The sequence below is a fragment of the Gobius niger genome, assembly GCF_951799975.1.
Source record: "Gobius niger genome assembly, chromosome: 3".
In the NCBI taxonomy this organism is placed as follows: domain Eukaryota; kingdom Metazoa; phylum Chordata; class Actinopteri; order Gobiiformes; family Gobiidae; genus Gobius; species Gobius niger.
In genome coordinates this window covers 27,118,863-27,133,544 of record NC_136854.1, presented here as the reverse complement: position 1 = coordinate 27,133,544, position 14,682 = coordinate 27,118,863, and the positions used below count along the sequence as shown (strand labels likewise).

Genomic DNA, 14,682 nt, shown 5'->3' with positions numbered 1-14,682 from the left:
ACTGCCTATGGAAAAGCGACTCAAGATTATGAACAAGTTTGCAAACACAACCTGGTACAGTATATAGACCATTGTGGTCACAGAGCACAGTTCATATGCTCACGGTACAGTAAACTAATCAGTTCTGTGTTTTTGAAAGGCAAATGCAGAACAAGCAGAGGAGCAAATAAAGAAAGAGTTTGAAGAGCTGCACCAAATCTTGCAGAAGGAGGAAGCAGACAGGTTACTTTTACTGAGACAGGAAAAAGATAAAAGGATTAATGAGTTGCGAGAACAAAGCAGACTCATGGGTGAAAAGGTCAGATCTCTGGAGGAGCGGATTCGTCTGACAGAAGCTGAGCTCGACACAGGTGGAGATGGGGTCCAGTTTTTAAAGGTATGTGTCAAACCGATGCATCCGTCATGTTTTAGAATATGCACTAACACATTTCTTTATCCAGGACAAACAGGAAGCTCAGACAAGGTGTGTACAGTTTAAATGATTTATAAATGACAATAAATAGAAAATATATATAAAGTTCATTATACAAGAATAAAAAATATAAATCTATGTTATATGGAACTGAATTAGTGTATTTACATCTACATCGTTTTAACATTGTATATTTGTGAATTAACGACCAGTCTCTTAACTTCCTTTGAAGCCAATGTGCTGATTTGAAAAAGCCAAAGTGGACCTTTCTCATAAATGTGTCCAAACATCTGAGCAATCTTAAATTCTCGGTTTGGAACAAGATGCGACACAGCGCCCTCTACTGTGAGTCTCTCATTACTGCTTTTTACACAGCAGTCTCTATTTTCAAGTTCCAGTTTCTTTATCATTAAGCTTCTTTATTTCGCAGCTCCAGTGACTTTAGACCCCAGGACAGTGGGACAGGGCCGGACGGTGCCTTACCCTCTGAACGCACTCCAGTGCTCTCCTAACGAACCTGCTCCCTTTATCCCAGACCATCCCGAACGCTTTCACCCCTACTCTGCTGTCCTGGCCAGAGAGGGCTTCAGCTCTGGGGTGCACTGCTGGGACATTGAGGCAAGTTCTATTTCAGAGATCACTTTCTTCTTCTTTTTTTTAATCTTTGATGGCTGGTGTATGCTGTATTTTGTATTCTGTTTCTATTTTCTGGTCTGAAATCCCATATATTTATGATATATTTACCAAGCGTTTGCTCATGTGCAAAGTGAGTAGCACATGCAAAAGTAGATCAGCAGCAGCAGAGTCATTTATGCATTTTTTACTCACACAGCATTGTCTTATTTACACATCAGATTTGGGGCCCAAATACTGTAATAAAGACGACATCAAATGGTAAATTAAAGTGGTTAGATGCAAGTTGGCCATTTTATACTCACTACTGCCACTTCAGGTCATACGTGTAACTGCACCTTCTATATTAAGCTCGTGCACGACGGCACTTTGGACCCGAAGTAACACCTTTTTGAGTGACAGTGCAGGATTTTAGAGGCAGTTGTGGTGAATATGTCTGGGCTCATTCTACACATTAGGACATTGTTGGAACATGTAGGGGGAGAAAAATACATAATTTTAACATTTTTAAACTCTGTAAGTGCAATATGTCAACAAAATAGCTTATTTTATTTATCAGCTTGCACCCGCTATTTAGCACTATCCTTGATAATTGGCCCCCATAGTAAGTAGTAGTGGTGGTAAAGGTACAAATAATAAGAACAAAAATACCTTTCGTACAAATATGGGTTTGAGCACCCGAAGGATCCTGGGAGCTCTGTTGTCGGGGGCTTCGTGCCCCTGGTAGGGATTTTCAAACAACCCAGTAGAGATGAAAAATTCCAGTGTGACTGAGAGATTAGGCAAACGCATGGAGTATTTTTGCCAAATAACTGCAAACATACACTTTGCAGTTTCCACCACTGAATTCCAGTAAACACTTATTGATGTGGTGATGTTTCTAAGTCCTTCATGGTGTTAGTTTAAAAAAATATCCGTATTTGTTTTGAACAGGTCGGCGATTGTGATAACTGGACAGTGGGTGTGGCGTCCCAGTCCATCTCGAGGCGAGTCCAATTCGAGGCGTGTCCCGAGGTCGGTCTGTGGTGCATCTGCCTACGGGACGGCCGGCACTTAGCCCTGACCACTCCTGCCCAGACCCTACTCCATGACACGTCTCACCCACTGAAGAGGATCCACGTGAGACTCGACTTTGACAGTGGCGTCCTGGAGTTTAACAATGCTGAAAATGATGCTCACGTTTTTACATTCGAACATGACTTCACGGAGACGGTTTACCCATATTTTGAGACTATATCTAAAACTGGAAGCCTCTCTGTTGTGCCACAGGAGGCCAGTGTCAGTGTCACTTTGGAGGGGGACGTTGTAGAAGATATTACGGAAAATCAAGAAGTCGCCCGCTCTGAGGCAGATTCTAAGAGCAGAGAAAAGAAAACGAAGAAGCGCATTGTGAAAAATGGCCTGATTAAAACTAAACCCACCATCAAGCAAACTCCAGGCAAGATAGTGTTTAGCGACGAGTACCACGTGTCACTTTTCAGGTTCCAGAAAATCAATGCTGTGACTTGCAATCAGATAAAACATGGATAATATCTTTTGATGAATTGCATGGCTAAAATTAAAGCTTGAGGGTAGACTTTATCTAGAGCAGCAATATGAACCGCTTATTATTATCATTATGTAATAACACTACCTGGTCCAAAAAAAAAAAGTCTACGTGGATTTAAATAACTGTTTTGATCTGGGGTTGCTGCAGTTGGTCAGGTCCAGGTTCAGAATGAAATCACCTGAACATCCAGAATGGCCAGGTTACTCCATCACTGGATTTCTTCTTCCCTGATGGCACGGGCGTATTCCAAGGTGACGATGCCAGGATTCATCGAGCTCACGTTGTGAAAGAGTGGGTCAGGGAGCACGACACAACATTTTCACACATGGATCGGCCACCGCAGAGTCCAGATCTGAAATCCCATTGAGACTCTATGGAATGTGCTGGAGAAGGCTTGGCACAGTGGTTACAATCTCCCATCATCAATGCACAATCTGGGTGGGAAAATGATTATTAACACTGGATCTTTTGACATTGCAGAAGCAAATTGAAACAATGCCACAGGGAATATCACAAAATATTACAGTGTGTGACCTTGTTTTTTTGTGGTGACTTCTTTTTGGGTCAGGCAGTGTATTTTATTGTGTTTTATTTGTGGTAATAGCGGTGGTGTTCATGTTTTAGAATGTGATGATGTCATGATGCCAGGTGGAGGGCAGGTGCTAATACAACTCTATGGGAGAAATACAGTTTTTGTAAGACATCTCCATAACGAAAATTGACAAATGTTTTTCCTCATCAGTATTTTATTGTGCTTAGATTCAGAAACTGGCATATCATTATTATGGCTGAGAAGTCCTTTCAACATCACGCTCATGTTTTTGAATATTGTCTCTACTTTTGGACGCCTTTGTGAGGAAATAATTAGACATTAGTTTATATGCGCTGACAGAGAAGACATTTCATGTGGATTCTCCCATTAATGACTGAGATATTAACCAAAAATCTGCAGTTCACCATTTACCACCGTTACCATAGTTACCACCATGGACTTTTCAGTTGCCCTCAACCTCAATTTTAAACCATGGGCTCTTTCGAATGTTGTGATGTCACGTGAACGCAACCTATTGTGCTATAACGTTATGGCACATGTATTTTAATTAAATAAAGCATTGAACAGCCTTCAAAGAAAATCATGAACGGCTTTGACTGAACAAACTTTATTGGTAAATTGGTCAATTTACTTGGTCACAGCGCCTCAATAAAAACAGTCTCCAAGTTAGTGGATGTAGGACACAGGAATGGTTTGAGGTATAAAAAACGGCAAAGATGTACCAAACACAAGTCATTATATTTAATATAGTATTACGCAGTTTATTTCATTGTTTTAATGTAATGGTCGATACAAACTCATAAATGAACTCTTCCCTCCATTATATCCTCATACAGTTCATCAGTGATCTCCACGTAGCGATCCGCCAGTTTATCCAGAAAGTAAAGCTTTTCACTCGAGTTTTGAGGTCTGTATCCTTCCCTCTGCATCCTCGTCTTTGTTATTTTGAAAGTCCCTTGAGAGAGCAGAAAAAGAAATCAATGTAGCTGTGTACATTTAAGCAATTTAGATATTAAAACATGGATTATCAGTCATTTCTGGCATTTTTGGCTTATTCTCAGTGGCCAAAAACAACTTATTGAGCACCAAGCCATCCGCAACCTGGGTGTTATTTTTGACAGCGGCATGATCTTTGATAAACAGATAAGTGCAGTTGTGAAAGCAAGCTTTTACCAGCTAAGGCTACTGAGTAAGATCAAGTCATTCTTGTCCCGAGCTGACCTGGAAAAGGCCATCCACGCCTTCATCAGCTCGAGGATAGACTACTGTAACGCCCTCTACACTGGACTGAACCAATCACTCCTCAATCGGCTTCAACTGGTACAAAACGCAGCAGCTCGTCTCCTCTCCAACACCTCCAGACGCTCACACATCACCCCAGTCCTCCGCTCTCTCCACTGGCTCCCAGTGGCGTTTAGGGTGGACTTTAAGGTCCTGATGTTTGTTTTCAAGGCCATCAATGGTCATGCCCCGGCCTACCTTGCCGAATTAGTAACGGTCTACGAACTAGCCAGAACTCTGCGCTCCTCTGAACACACCTCCCTGGTCACTCCCAAGTTCAAATACAAAAAGTTTGGAGGCCGGTTATTTGCCGCGCAAGGCCCAAAGCTGCGGAACGCACTTCCGGTCCAGCTTCGAAACATCACAGAGCTGAGTGTTTTAAAATCACAGTTGAAGACACATTTTTTCAGGAAAGCCTTCGATACATAGCCACCGACTCGACTGCTGTTTTTATGTGTTTTTGTATTTATTGTTGTCTACTATGATTCTTGTTTTTATCCTGGAAAGCGCTCTGGGCACCTTCTGGTTGTTGTTGGGCGCTATACAAATAAAATTTGATTGATTGATTGATTGAAGCGAAAGCAATAGCATTTTTGTCGAATGTACAACTGGCCCACTCCCTGAACCACTGTTTGAGAGCCCTTACTCTGTACAGTGTCTTATTCATTAAACTATTACCTGTGGTTTCGACAACGGGCATCAAGCGTAGAAATAGTGGGCGGGAATAGGGGGGCAGTTCTCTCTTTAGGTTTCTCAAAAATGTATCCAGGTCAAACGGGTCTCCTGTGGAACAAACTGCCGCCATACCAGCCTTTCCTTCAGCGCCTGCAAACAAATACAGGCACGAGGGATGTAGGACCCCAGCACAGTTAATTAAGGGAAGATATCGATTACATCCAATACATATTGGTTCTGAAGAGGGCTGACATGATAATTACGACATCGACTTATCATTCAATAAATGACAGATAAACAATACATTTTTTGCACAAAATCTCATTTCAATTATTTCCCAATTTTTCGAATGTACCCAAATTACCCAAAGTCTGTTATGTCTTATTGTATTTCATGTTTATTGTGGGATATTTTACAATGAAGTAATTTTCGAACAGAGCTTAACTGAATGAATGAATTAAACATTATTATCCCTCGAGGGGAAATTTTCTTTGTGCACGCAGTGCAGAGCTGCCAACATGAAACACAGACAAACAAAAATAACAATTAGTGCAAATCAGCATCGATCCTTGCTTTGAAAAGCCCTGTTTTTCTTATTAATGCATGTTTTAATTTCCTTGGTAATGTGTGGTGTATTGTTAGGATAATCTAAAATATGTTTTTCCACATTATCGACACCAAAGTTTATATAGTCTGTTATGGTTGTTGAGGCCTCCTCCAGCTCTATGCTGTGTGTCTCCATGCTATCGTTAGTCCATTTCAATTGCTGAGGTTTACTCGACTTAGAACAGATTTGTATGTGGACATGGATCTGGATCTGTAGGTATGTTCACAAAGCATTTATCTAAGTTGTTATCATTCCTGGTGGCAGCTTTTACATATCGCTGAAAACCTGGTCAACATTACCAGGTTTTCATGAACCTACATTAACTTACAGTGGTTCATGTCCCCCATTAACTCCCTCATCTTCTCACTTCCAACTTTCTCAAACTGAACAGCAATAAAACTGAACTCCTTCTCATTGGCACCAAATCCACCCTAAATAAAACCAGCAATCTCTCCATTCCCATTGATGGCTCATACATTCCCCCCTCCCCTCAGGTAAAGAGTCTGGGTGTCATCCTCGACAGCACCCTCTCCTTCACCGCACACATCAATAGCATCACCCGCATCGCCTACTTCCACCTCAGAAATATCTGCCGGCTCCGCCCTTCTCTCTCCCCTCACAACACTGCCATACTTGTTCACAGCCTCGTCATCTCCCGTCTCGACTATTGCAATTCCCTGCTGTTTGGTCTCCCTCAGAAAACTCTCCATAAACTCCAACTGGTCCAAAATGTAGCCGCCCGCATCATCACACACACACCCTCCATAAACCACATCACACCTGTCCTTCAACAGCTCCACTGGCTCCCCATCACCTACCGCATCCAATGTAAAATCCTGCTCCTCACATTCAAAGCAATCCACAAGGGGCGAGCCCTGCATACCTGACTGACCTCCTCCATATCTCCACACCTGCCCGCTCTCTCCGCTCCTCCTCTTCTCCACGGCTCACGGCCGCCCCACTCGCCCGTCTCGTCACCATGGGGAGTAGAGCCTTCAGTTGCTCTGCTCCCCAGCTCTGGAACACTCTCCCTCCTGACCTCCGCAACACCGACTCACTCCCACACTTCAAATCCATCCTCAAAACTCATCTGTTTAGACAAGCCTACTCACTGTGACCACAACTGCATCGTCCTTTTATTCAAGACGTTTTTAACATTGTATTTTAACTGTTTTTAATTGTTGTGTAATTATACTTGTGGATGTGAGGCGACCTTGAGTGTCTAGAAAGTCGCCTAAGAAATAAAATGCATTATTATTATTATTATTATTATTATTATTATTATTATTATTATTATCATTATTATTATTATTATTATTATTATTATCATTATTATTATTATTATTATCACAAGAACCTGCGCTCTCAGCATGTACACATTTAGATATCAGAGTAGCTGCTCGACCAGCATTCCCACTAGGTGGCATGTAAACCAAACACAGGATGACACACACAAATTATGACGGGTGATAAAAAGGTTGCATGGATGCAGATCAGCTTCATTTCTGGGCTACACTACACAGTTGTAACAATCAGACCCCCTCCTCTTGATTTTAATGCAGAGTCATTTCTGTCCACACGGATACTGGAAAACCCATCCAGATCCACCAATGAGTCAGGAATGTCCTGGCACAGCCACGTTTCTGTCAGGGCTACAAAACTTACCTCCCTGTATGAGTGAAAGAATCTACTTTGTACCGTCAGCTCTTCTCTTCGCAGGGATCTTACATTACTGAGAACGCATGATGGCAGAGGTGGTCTCATCATCATTTTTAAGCTTTAGAGTTATTTTTACTGCATTGTAAGGTATTCAATAATATTGTTTATTGAAATAGTTTCCTGCCTCAGTATATCAAATTTAATTTTTTGCGATCGTGACAGGCTTAGCTCTGATATACACAATGAAGTGAGAATTGTACACATTTTGAGCTAAAGCTGGCTCTTTCCCAAGTCCATTTGTTCTATAGGTCTAGTTAAATGGGTATTGGCAGAGCTATACAGTAAACCATTTAAATACGCCATTCCAGTGATGATTCTCACATCAAAATCTCTGTCTACATGATGAACAATAAAAACAATACAACCTACAGTAATGCAATTTGCACCACGGCCTATAAAGTTGATCAGATGGCGGCATTTGTTAACTATAGCATACCTGGTACAGAGACTCCATAAACGGCTACATCGGCATGTCCCAGAAGACCACTCAGGACGCCCTCAACCTCTGTGGTCGAAACGTTTTCACCTCGCCATCGAAAAGTGTCTCCACTACGATCCCTGAAATATACGTAGCCATACTCGTCCATCACCATGACATCGCCTAAAGGACAGAGAGGAAATTTTTACTTGATAATGTTTGGATTTGTTAGAAAATGTAAAAGGAAAAAAAGAAAATGGGACATACCAGAGACGTATGCAGAGTCGCCCATCTTTAAAACGTTGTGAGCTATTTTCTTGTTTGTCGAATCCTTATCGACATAGCCATCAAATCTTCTCATTATGTCAGTGTGGTTGATGTGCCCCACTAACATGCCGGGCTCGCCTGAGGGCAGAGAAATGAATAAAAAACCTCACATTGATCCATATATTTACTCTTGTTGGGGGCTACAAGGGGGATCTTTCTTGTCCCACAGTAATAAAGGAAGAGCATGCAGACACCACAAGATTGTGAATAGGCCAATCTATGAAACCTAAAAAAATAATAATAATAAAATCATTACCAGGGTGACAGGGCACACAAAGCCCTTGGTCATCTCTGAGCAACTCTCCATTCTCCTGGATCCGCATCACTCTCACAGGGTAAACATTGAGCAAAATACGGCTAATGAACCCACAAGCTCCAACCTAAATAAATAAAAAAAAAGAGAATTGACTAAATATAAATATATTAAAAATTAGGTTAGCAATCTGAGGATGCGCACTTTTCCATCTATGTTTATGAGGCTACAGTTGCATTCTGTGGCGCCATAAAACTCTCCAATATGAGGGATTTTGAATCTCTGCAGAAACTCCTCCCACACGGACGGACGGAGGCCATTTCCGAAGGCGACCCGGACCTGGTGCTGCGCCTCTGATGAGCGGCGGGGCTGAGCGAGCAGATAACGGCAGATCTCTCCTATGTACTGGATGACCTGAACTCAGACAGGCGATCATCGTTGGATTATGAATGATAATAGAAGCATGTTTGTGGTTTGCTCTCACAGTGCACTGGTGTTTGACGCAGTCGTCCCAAAAGCGACTGGCAGAAAACTTCCTCCGTAACACAACGGTCAGGCCAAAGAGCACACACTGACCCGTTCCCATTATGGTCCCTGCAAATGGCGAATTTCATTGGCTGTTTTATAAAGGCGAAAAAACATTATTCATTACAATCTAAGTGTATATTATCGTATTTAAAAGTGCATTATGGAACTTTTTATGTGGAAAAGGAAACTTGGTATTTGTGTTTTTGGCTGTGTAGTGGCCCTGCAGCTGTATGAATGGTCAGCATTGCCCCTTCACTTTCCATCACAGTGGTCTCTATGACGCTCCAAAATCACTTGTTTTGTTTGTTTTCTGGTGAGAGCCAGTAAGCAGGGAAAGCCCCCCAAATAATTGATCCTGGAACATCCTACAGACCACTGTGATGGAAAGTAAAGACGCCATGCTGACCACTCATACAGCCACCGGGTCAATACAAGGACAAATACGCACCAATATCAACCGTTTTTTTCATTAAAAAGTTGCATAATGCACCTTTAAAAGGAATTATTTTGATTTATCTGTCATATGCAATGAAACAAACTACATGGCGACTCACTTTCATGGCAGTCACACTCACATGTTAAAGAAAGGAAGGAAACGTACTGCATAAAAATACTCTGCGCTTGTTCTTCATGCAACTCTATCCTTTGCCAATGTTGGTGGCACTCGAGGATTCATCCCCAGAACTTGAGCTAGGTTTGGTCAGGACTGCCAAGATGGGAAATACGCCTATTTTGTATATGCACCTAAACAGTCGTTATGCCAATATGATGAACATCTACTTGAATACTGCAGCTGCCCACCAGCCTTCAGTCTTTCCCTCAGAGACTGGAGGGTTAACACTAAACATAAGGCTCTTATAACTGCTTTGTTAATAGGTGATCATTAATGGTTTCACATAAAGAGTGACGGGCTACCTGCAGAGTGATAGAGAGGAAGGCAGATGTAGAGCCTGTCAGAGCTTTTTAAACCAAAAGTGTGAAATCCAAAGGCAGCAATTCGATAATACCTGAAACAAAACATAATTTCCATAAAACTCAACGTCCAAACTTTCAATTGTTGTCATGCTTATTTGTAACTCTGTACATCGCCGTTGCTATATGTTAACTACATGGTAAATAGCCAGGTAGTGCATGACTAAAATGCAATCTTTATTCTAACACAAACTTGATTCATTATTTAGCGAGTACACCCACCGACTGTGCACCACGACAGCAGCTTTAGGCATTCCTGTTGTGCCTGAAGTGTAGATGTAGAACAATACATCTGCAGAATAGAAACAACATTAGATATTTGTTTTCTTTTTTTTTCCTGGGAATGAAGGCACCACCATTCCTGAAATATTTCTGACTCTATAACTTTTGTGAGTGTGACAGCCAGGTCTTACAAGCAAAAACTTGAAGAGTTTCACTAAGGAATGTCAGTTCCATAACGATACACAAAAGACAACCAATGAGCACAAATTGAAGATGAAACCATAAATAAATGACACACAAAAACGCAATCAATATCAATCTGTGCTTGTAACGTTAAGATAATTATGGGCTTTAGTATAGTCTGATTTATTAGGTGAAATGAAGTAACATCTGGCTGCATAACTTATACTGGCAGGAAAGGACTTGTAGCCGGTGTGTTGCAATCAGCCAATTAACAAAGCTGTGGTTCTCAAACTGTGGACCTCTTTACTTAGGGTATCGGGGGTAAAGCAAAGTTGTATGTGTCCACTGCATTTGAATCATCCTTCAGTGCTGCAAGGGCAACGTATCAGGATCAATACCAATGGGCAATTGCAGTGCAGCGCCAGATGAACCAAATTCTAGATCTTGAGCCATAGGTTTGACCCGAACTATCAACTATTACAACCATGGGTCACATCCTGGCGTAGTACATTTTTGGGGGGAGTTTTTGGAGGTGAAGCCCATTCATCCACTGGTTTTCCGGCATGGTTTTAGACTCAATCCTGCACGGCTTTGCCAGAATGTGGTCGTCTGAATAGGCATCTTGAGGTTTTTGAGTTTCTTTTACCAGAGCATAATTTCAGCAAACCCCTTTGAAAATACCCGGAAAGCATCCTAAAAGCAAGGGTCAATGCTGATACATTTAAAGGAATAGGCCACCGTTTTTACATACCAAGATATGTTCTTACCTAACCTTAGTCGAGTTAATATATTCCCGTCTGGTCTTTGTCCGTGCGCTCTGTCACGCAAACGGAGCACATACGCAGCCTCTCCCACATGTCACATAGCTCCAAAAATGCTCACGATAGAAGCTACCAAGCTCTTCCACGTGTTCCCTATTTAAATAAAGATACGTGAAGTGTTTTCATGCGAAGTATATTTACACAGAAATGTAACATGTCGATTTTATAAGCAGATAAAAAGGGGTACTATATTGTGAGGCGTAATGATACAGGAGCACAACGTCCGCACAGTAACTCCTAAAGACTTCCCCCGCTCACTTCCGTCAATAGAAGCTGCGTGATTTGTAGAGAGCCTTTTGCAACAAGCAGAAAATATATTTTCGGAAAGTGCTTGCACATTCCTACCTCATGATAGAGGTCCTGAGTCCTGTGTCGTCGTCCGGGGTGAGTTGGAAATCTGTGAAACATTACTACACTATATACTTTCTGCTTGTTATCACAGCCCGGCACGATGCACGTAAAAGGCATTGTTCACAAGTTATTGACGCTTCTTCAACTGTTCTCTGCTAGCTCTCTACAAGTCACGCAGCTTCTATTGACAGAAATGAGCGGGGGGAAGTCTTTAGGAGTTACTGCGCGGACGTTTTGCTCCTCGTATCATTACGCCTCACAATATAGTACCCCTTTTTATCTGCTTATAAAATCGACATGTTACATTTCTGTGTAAATATACTTTGCATGAAAACACTTCACGTATCTTTATTTAAATAGGGAACACGTGGAAGAGCTTGGTAGCCTCTATCGTGAGCATTTTTGGAGCTATATGACATGTGGGAGAGGCTGCGTATGTGCTCCGTTTGCGTGACAGAGCGCACGGACAAAGACCAGACGGGTATATATTAACTCGACTAAGGTTAGGTAAGAACATATCTTAGTATGTAAAAACGGTGGCCTATTCCTTTAAGCTCTAGATGTTTGCACATAATCGCTATAATCCACGTTTTACATAATAACAAATATTTAACTAGGATTATTTCACCAATGCAGAATGTTATAAGAGCTTGGATTCAGATTCAATTCATTAAATATTGTTCTAGGCTCAGGGCATAAAAGACAGTAGATATAAAAAGATGAAAAATGTGTTAAGTTAATGTGAATCAACTGCAAAAAAGCATTGGTTTGAAGAGCAGAGTGACACCTGTGCTTTGAGCGATAACTGTTCTCTGGATGAAGAGCAAATGCTTCTTCAGATGATCTTTGACGTCGTTTGGCAACACTGACTTTATTTTCATTTTTGTGTAGAAATACTTCATTAAAAGTAAAAGTGACTGAAGTTTGTACATTGGAGCACTTTGCAGAAACTCACCATTGAAGTCCTTTTTGAGGGTGTAGTTGGGCTTATGTCTCGGCGATTGGGACAGCAGGTTGTCCAGGTCCTGGGTTTGGAGGCTGCTTGTTTTATTTTCCACTTGACCACAGCTGAATAAAAGCATTTCAGACTGCAAAGCGTGGCTCACCTCGGACACAGCTACAAAAGAAAGATGTCGAAATATACATTAAGACAGGGGTACTTTGCACATATGGTAGTTTTAAGGTGTACTGTGCTCGTGTGTGTGTGTCATGTATGCGTGATGTGTTCTTGAACCTTCAGTGAGCTCTGTCCCGAACACCAGGGCTTTGGCTCCGGACACTCTGACGCAGTGCAGCAGAGAGTCCAGTCTGAGATTGTAGTTGATAAAAGCCGCCTCCACCCCGACCATGGCCAGCCCCAACCACAGGGACACCACGGTGGGACGGCTCTCCAAAAACAGGGCCACCACGTCCCCCTCGCTCCACCCCTGTCCCAGAGCCCAGTGAGCCGCAGCATAGCACTCCTCCAGCAGAGCACCGAAAGTCCAACTCTATAGAAATACAGCGTAATGTTAGCAAATATATGAATATCAGCACTGATGGAAAAGTTATCAGTAAAGGATAAGAGATTTCTACAAAATATTAAAATCATCAAGCTTATTTTAAACTAGTTTGCAATTGGAACATCAATAATTAAGATGCACATACTGTAGACATTGTGAGCAAGACATTAAATCTAAATCTAAGGTTTGATCTACGTCAAACTTTATGTAAAATCAGGATGATGTTCCTTGACTACCATAAAATCTGCTCTCAGCATCTGTCCCCGTCCCTCAGTTCTTTATGCTATTTTCACTTCTTATCTGTTACTAATGTTGCATGTCTAAATGGAGGGAGGTTACCTCTCCTGTGGGCTCGTAGATGAGGGCAGTTTTCTGAGGATGCTTCATCGCTGTCTGAGTGAACAGCTCTGGGACTGTGTGTTTCCTCTGCATGTGATGCAACATGGACCTCTTCACTTTGATGATAACCGATATACACCTGTGTTTAGAAGATTATAGTGGTGAATATGAAGCAAAAGTGCATTGATAGCTACAGCAATGCTTACAGGAATCTGTCAAAGTCACCACCTCCATGAGTGACAGGCAAGTGGTTATTTTAGATTAAAGTTTTCGTACAGGCCTAAGCATGTAGGCTGTTTGGGAAAGGTATTTAGCCCTGTTTGATTCAGAACTGATCAGGATCAGGTCCTGTCTGATTTAAGGAGTTGTTTGCCCAAGTCATTCCAGTCAAATGGGACACAATCCACCCCTGAAAACTAAGAGTGGATTGCATAAATAGAAACACCTTCACCGCTCCTCACATAAACAAGTGGGAAAGTTTCTTACCTGAGATCTCTCCTGATGGTGGACAGCGCCACATGGATGTACCTCCTGGAGCTCCTCGGCGCCAGAAAGAGACAGAGCCCCGCAAAGAGCGTCCAAAACCAGGAGAGGACTCCAAGAAGAGACGCTGCACCGACAACAACGAGGACAGCTGTGTTCAGACCCATCCTGCCGCCAGCAATAACACAAAGGTGCCAACGTGCCACAATAAGCAGAAACTTTGTCAGGAATACAGAGTTGTCCGATCCGAGGGAGGGATTTGGACTGAGACATACAAGCAGGTTGTGGCGTATAGTCTGTGTCTGATGCGTCACTCACGTCGCTCATGTGTGTGAAGTCGAGTTTTTCTTTGGCCCGGGGGAAACACGAGAGAAAGAGTGGATTGCGCAAATCAGTCGTCAATATTATGATTCAGTGGGAACAAAATGTAGCATTATATCGACTGGAAAACGTATAGGCTAAATTGTCACGACTTCTTTGCGATTTTATTTTATGTATTATTATTATTTATTTATTTTTTACAGTCAGCCATTTTTACCAGAAGCCTATGTCAGTGCTTCCCAGGTTGGGGAAGCACTATATGAAGAAAAGCACTATATGAAGATAAGCACTGTATGAAGAAAAGTGAGGGGAGAAAGTCGTCAGAGAATGGCTGTTTATATGCATTAGCTGTCACTGCTCACATAAACAATAAGTGCAAAATAATATAATTTCAGCTTTTCTTTTGTTGTCTATTAAAAAAATCCAATGACCTCCATATTATTGCAAAAAAAAGCTTTATTACAAATTGCTCTATGAAGAAAACGGTACCAATCATACAACATCAGTACAAAAATAGGCTCATATGCCTATAA

General features: G+C 41.8%; 2 protein-coding genes across 2 annotated transcripts; one reads left to right on the top strand and one right to left on the bottom strand.

Moving 5' to 3' along the window:
• Nucleotides 1-706: 706 nt before the first annotated feature.
• LOC306960695 (E3 ubiquitin-protein ligase TRIM39-like) lies at nucleotides 707-2,641 on the top strand. The gene is made up of 3 exons (XM_079553170.1): nucleotides 707-757; nucleotides 843-1,030; nucleotides 1,979-2,641. The coding sequence occupies exons 1-3, from the start codon at nucleotides 736-738 to the stop codon at nucleotides 2,573-2,575; spliced, it is 807 nt and encodes a 268-aa protein (XP_079409296.1). The 5' UTR covers nucleotides 707-735; the 3' UTR covers nucleotides 2,576-2,641.
• A 1,235-nt stretch (nucleotides 2,642-3,876) lies between these two features.
• LOC306961500 (long-chain fatty acid transport protein 1-like) lies at nucleotides 3,877-14,141 on the bottom strand. The gene is made up of 13 exons (XM_079554267.1): nucleotides 13,832-14,141; nucleotides 13,346-13,484; nucleotides 12,739-12,994; nucleotides 12,460-12,621; nucleotides 10,150-10,219; nucleotides 9,871-9,962; nucleotides 8,912-9,021; nucleotides 8,632-8,841; nucleotides 8,431-8,554; nucleotides 8,115-8,252; nucleotides 7,866-8,030; nucleotides 5,107-5,253; nucleotides 3,877-4,102 (listed from the first exon to the last, which is right to left on the bottom strand). The coding sequence occupies exons 1-13, from the start codon at nucleotides 13,993-13,995 to the stop codon at nucleotides 3,945-3,947; spliced, it is 1,935 nt and encodes a 644-aa protein (XP_079410393.1). The 5' UTR covers nucleotides 13,996-14,141; the 3' UTR covers nucleotides 3,877-3,944.
• Nucleotides 14,142-14,682: the final 541 nt, after the last annotated feature.